General features: G+C 42.0%; 1 protein-coding gene across 7 annotated transcripts in view; it reads left to right on the forward strand.

Annotated features, from left to right (window-relative positions):
* The window catches only part of ZNF638 (zinc finger protein 638), an 81,459-nt gene that overhangs the window by 72,699 nt on the left and 2,760 nt on the right, over positions 1–6,000 (forward strand). For 6 of the 7 annotated variants that reach the window (XM_006096754.3, XM_023760646.1, XM_014462657.2 and 3 more), the window contains 3 exons: positions 1,322–2,270; positions 3,055–3,162; positions 4,482–4,583. In XM_006096754.3, coding sequence (XP_006096816.1) covers positions 1,322–2,270; positions 3,055–3,162; positions 4,482–4,583 — 1,159 coding nt within the window. The remainder of the gene's footprint in view (positions 1–1,321; positions 2,271–3,054; positions 3,163–4,481; positions 4,584–6,000) is intronic. The other variant, XM_023760644.1, reaches the window with a different exon arrangement.

Here is a 6,000-nt window from a genome sequence, read left to right on the forward strand (position 1 = left end):
ATATGTGAAAAGGAGACTGGGGCTTGACTGAAGTCTTCCCCTCATTTTTCTACACTTCCAAAAAGGTGGTCATTTTGGTAAATGGATGGGCTCTATGATTTATTTATTTTTCTGGTACTCAGCCAAGCATACAGCTTACATTTTATGTTTGCTATTTTAGGATTCCACCATTCATGAAAATTTTTTCCTAGTCATTTTTTTAATATATATTTTATTGATTTTTTACAGAGAAGAAGGGAGAGTGATAGAGAGTTTGAAACATCGATGAGAGAGAAACATCAATCAGCTGCCTCCTGCACACCCCCTCCTGGGGATGTGCCCACAACCAAAGTACATACCCTTGACCGGAATCAAACCTGGGACCCTTCAGTCCACAGGCTGATACTCTATCCACCAAGCCAAACTGGTTAGGGCCCTAGTCATTTTATTTACTTCCTCTGGTAGGGGAAGAATTTGAGCCTATTTTATTGGGGCAAGGGAATATATTAGTTTAAGAAGCAGAAGTAAAGATATAGTTATCCCATTGACTTAATAAGTTGATAATACAACTGCTTACAGATTCCTTCCTCCCCAAATTACTGGGTATATATTCAAATGTCATTATTATATGTACTAATAATTAATCATTGATAGCATACTAAATGTTATAGGAAAAGCCTGCTGGGAATTTATTTTCTTTACTATTGGCATTATTTTTTGAATTATAGGTACTACTTTTTTGTAAGTGCAGTAATACTTGCCACAAGGTCTTAGCAATTTTCCATATAACTTTATCAATATGTAAACTTTATATTTAAGTGCTGCATATCTTAAAATATATATTACATATAAACTGGCCCATGGAGCTATCTTGGTAGCTATTTACTTTTTTAAAATTTATTTATTTATTTTTTATTAGTTAAGGTATTACAAATGTGTCATCATCCCCCCCATTAGCTATTTACTTTTTAACTTCATTGTGATATTCAACATATGGAACAGTGAATTCTTTATATTATATTGTTTGATAAATGCTTTTGTCCATCATATTTTAAAACTTGCACATTATTTAGGAATTATTTATAGTCTTATTGAAATTAAGTGAAGGTGGAATTAGATTATTACTAGGGTTTTACCCTTGGCATTGTTTACCTTGTGAACTACAGCTAATTCATTTCTCGGGCTTTTAAAAATAACTAATTTCAACCTTTAGGAAACCTCTTTGCACTGAAATTCTCACAAATGATACTTCATGCACATTTACTGGGGCTATTTGAAATGTAGTCCGTTTATTAGTAGTTATTCACAATTCTTTGATTTTTTTTTTTAACCTTTCCAACAGGAACCATTATTTCCATTTAATTTGGATGAATTTGTTACTGTGGATGAGGTTATAGAAGAAGTGAATCCTTCACAAGCCAAACAGAATCCACTAAAGGGAAAAAGGAAAGAAGCTCTCAAAAATATCCCTTCCTCTGAACTTATTGTAAAGAAGAAGAAAGGGAAAACTGCCCCGCATGTTGTCGAGGGAGAATTATCTTTTGTAACATTGGATGAGATTGGGGAAGAGGAAGATGCAGCTGCACATCTAGCACAAGCTCTAGTCACTGTAGATGAAGTTATTGATGAAGAAGAAATAAATATGGAAGAAATGGTAAAAAATTCAAATTCACTTCTTACATTAGATGAGTTAATTGATCAAGATGATTGCATATCCCACAGTGAACCTAAAGATGTTATTGTACTGTCGGTGGCTGAAGAACAAGATCTTCTCAAACAGGAACGCTTGGTAACTGTGGATGAAATTGGAGAAGTAGAGGAGCTACCTTTAAATGAATCAGCAGACTTAAATTTTGCCACTTTAAATACTAAAGGAAATGAGGAAAATACTGGAAGTGAGTCCATTGACTTCATTTCTTCCCAGATGCCTGAAGACCCTTCTACTTTGGTTACTGTAGATGAAATACAGGATGACAGCAGTGACCTGCACTTAGTGACTTTGGATGAAGTAAATGAAGAGGATGAAGACTCTGTGGCAGATTTTAATAACCTTAAAGAAGAGCTTAATTTTGTTACTGTTGATGAAGTTGGAGAAGAGGAAGATGGAGATGATTTAAAAGTTGAATTAGCACAAAGCAAAAATGAACATCCCACAGATAAAAGAGGGGATAGGAAAAAGAGAGCTATCGACACAAGGAAGACAAAACTTGAAGCCTTGTCCCAAGTGGGTCCAGTAAGTGTGAATGTTAAGGAAGAAGATCTGAACACCATGACTGAGAGGCACTTAGCAGGTAGATACTTAGAAGTGGTTGCTTTCTGTTTTAGGAGGGTATTACATTTAAAATATTTTAAAAACATGTTGCAGCATTTCTAATACTTTTACTCTATTGATAAAAGAAGCCAACAAATAGTTATAGCCAAGGAAATGTGTACAGATTTCACAGATTTCTCTTACAGAGTAGCCCTCGCCCCAAGTTATTATACCTTAAGAAAAGATACCAAAACCAAAAAGCAAACTAGAGTACCAATATTAAAATTGGAATGAAATGGTATATTTGCAGTTTTTAGAAAACTAGCTTTGGTAAGTAGAAGGTTGTTTATACCAGACCGCCTCCCAGTATTTGCTTATACTTGGGATTTAGAAGAATTTAAGAAGGTACCATTTCACTGTTAAGTAATATTTTGAGGGCATAGAATAATAGGTCAGCTCACCTTCAGGACTTGAGGGAGATCAAAATAATATCCAATAAGGAAATCTTGAAAGTGTTATCCATACTAAAAAGAAATACTAGGAAGGTCCCACAGATTTGTGTAACAAAATAGAAAAATATGTATAGGCTTCTTAGGGAACACAGGTAGGAAGATATAGTTTGGAACAAGATAAATCAGAAAATAAAAGAATACTTAGACTAATGCTGAATGTTTTTAAATAAAATGCTCTTATTTTATATTAGAAATAAGCTTCCTTCCCAAATTTGAGTATTGTTTTCAAAAAAGATGTTAAAATTGTTACTTATCATTAAAAGCAATTTAAATATTGTTACTGTAAGTAATGATTAGACTTTTTCTTTTAAGCTAAAATGCCAACCAAGAGAGTTAGAATTGGGACAACTCCACCATTGGAAAACGCAGTTGAGACAGAACCAGAGCAAGATAAAGAAGAGGCCTACCAAATTAGTGAAGGTAAAGCAGGATTGATTGAAGGGGGACAAGAGAGTAACACCGCATGGGGTCTTAGATCTACCACTAGAGAAGAAAAGTAGAAAAATAGTGAAATAGCTTGTTGGGGGGAGGAGGGGTATAGCCTTATAATGATTAGATCTGAATAATGATTTTTTAATTTTTGTAATTTAGAGCAATAGTGGAATATAATGAAATGGGATAATAGAATAGTAGGCAATCTACACTAATAAAAGACAAAGATGCTAATTGACCATACCTTCGCTACGCCCAAGCCATGCCCACCAGCCAATCAGAGTGACTATATGCAAATTAACCCAACCAAGATGGCGGCCGGCAGCCAGGGAGCTGGAGCAAGCTGGAGGCTTGGTTGCCCCGGCGATGGAGGAAGCCAAGCTTCCCACCTGCTCTGGCTGGCTGTGGCCTCTGCAAAAGGCAACAAAGTTTCAATTATAGAAGATAGATAGCCCTAACCGGTTTGGCTCAGTAGATAGAGCATTGGCCTGCAGACTGAAAGGTCCCAGGTTTGATTCCGGTCAAGGGCATGTACCTTGGTTGCAGGCACATCCCCAGTAGGGGGTGTGCAGGAGGCAACTAGTCAATGTTTCTCTCTCATCAATGTTTCTAATTCTCTATCCCTCTCCCTTCCTCTCTGTAAAAAATCAATAAAATATACTTTTTTTAAAAAAAAATAAAAATAATAAAAAAAGAAGATAGATAAATCCCAGATACCTGCTTCCAGCCAGCCTCCACTGGGAGCTTGGGTGGCTGGGAGCTGTGGCCAGCCTGAAAAAAAGCCATCAGCCCCTCACCCAGGATGACCACACCCTCATGGGGTGAGGGTCCTTGCTGGGGGACTTGGCCAGCCTACAAACAGCCATCAGCCCCTCACCCAGGCTGGCCAGGCACCCCAGGGGTGACCCCACCCTGAAGGGGCTGTGACCAGCCTGCAAACAGCCATCAGCCACTCACCCAGGCTGGCCACACCCTCATGGGGTAAGGGTCCCGCCTGGGGGGCTTGGCCAGCCTGCAAACAGCCATCAGCCCCTCACCCAGGCTGGCCAAGCACCCCAGCAGGATCCCCCCTCCCTGAAGGGGGTGTGGCCAGCCTGAAAACAGCCATTAAATTTATTTAATAAGATTAAACAGATTTATCTATTTAGTCCTTACATCAAAGAATCTTAGAAGAGTGGTCAGGTAGGATTAAACAAGGTGAGCCATAAACTAATCTTTGAAGGAAGGGATTAGCTAATGTAAACTGTACAAAGTCTGTAAATTTATTTTAAATAACGTTTTTTATTTAAAAATTTTAATGACTTTAGTTGGTGAAGAATCTGACTTTAAGGATTCAGAACCAGAACGAAAACGCAAGAAGATTGAGGACCCTTCTTTAGGGACACCAGTGGCAGCTGATGTCTCCAAAGGTAAAGTAACAATGGCACTTTTTTTCCTAATCCATAAGAAATAAAATTCAGTTCCACCATGAAGGTTTTGTTGGTTAGATGAGTAACAATAACTCATATGTCACTTCCTTTACTGTTCTGGTAAAAATTGAATTAAATAACTTGCCCAGGCAGAAATTTCATTTAAGTAGAATATACTGAAAAGCTTAGCTAACCAACTTCGTTCATGGCTAGCTAAGGTGATCTGAAGGGCTCCTTATCTACACTAATAAAAGAGAAACATGGTAATTAGCGTACGACCGCTACCCTTCCCATTGGCTAATCAGCATATCCTTATGCAAATTAACTGTCAGCCAAGATGGCGGCCGGCAGCCATGCACTGAAGCAAACAGGGAGGCTTGCTTGCTCCAGTGATGGCGAACTCCAACGTTCCCCGCCTGACTTGCCGGCCTCTGAGCTGCAACTCTAAGAAACAGTGTAACAAATATAGAAGCTAAACAAAACCCCAGAAACCGGCTTTCAGTCAGCCAGGCTTCAGCCAGCCGGACCGCAACATTGTATCAAATACAGAAGGTAAAGGCCAGAAACCTGCTTTCAGCAGCGAGGCCTCAGAGCTAAAGCTGGCCCAGAATAGAAAAAAAAAAAAGAAAAAGAAAAAAAGGAGCAGTTGGGAGCTTCAGTCACCCACTGGCCTGAAAACGGCCCTCAGCCCCTCACCCAGACTGGCCAGGCACCCCAGTGGGGACCCCCACCCTGATCCAGGACACCCTTCAGGGCAAACCAGCCAGCCTCCAAAGGGTAATATGCCTCCTGGCACCAGAATCAGCGGAGCAGCGAGGCTCCCAGCACCAGGATCAGCGTGACAGGGGGGCAGTGCCCAAACCCCCTGATCGCCCTGCGGCTCTGTGTGTGACGGGGGTGGGGCCACAACCTCCCTATCCGCCCTGCTCTGTTCGTGACAGGGTGCGGCGCCCCAACCCCCTGATCAGCCCTGCTCTGTGCCTGATAGGGGGGAGCTCCCCCACCCCCTGATCGGCCCTGCTCTGTGTGTGACAGGGTGCAGCGCCCCAACCCCCTGATCCGCCCTGCTCTGTGTGTGACAGGGGGCGGTACCCCAACTCCCCTATCGGCCCTACTCTGTGAGTGACAGGGGGGAGCTCCTCAACCCCCTGATGGGCCCTGCTCTGTGCGTGATAGGGGGGAGCTCCCCAACCCCCTGATCGACCCTGCTCTGTGTGTGACAGGGTACGGAGCCCCAACCCCCCTGATGGGCCCTGCTCTGTGAGTGACAGGGGGCAGTGCCCCAACCCCCTGATAGGCCCTGCTCTGTGCGTGACAGGGGGGAGCTCCACAACCCCCTGATGGGCCCTGCTCTGTGAGTGACAGGGGGCAGCTCCCCAACCCCCTGATTGGCCCTGCTCTGTGAGTGACAGGGGGC

The sequence above is a fragment of the Myotis lucifugus genome, unplaced genomic scaffold, assembly GCF_000147115.1.
Source record: "Myotis lucifugus unplaced genomic scaffold, Myoluc2.0 scaffold_186, whole genome shotgun sequence".
Taxonomy (NCBI): Eukaryota; Metazoa; Chordata; class Mammalia; order Chiroptera; family Vespertilionidae; genus Myotis; species Myotis lucifugus.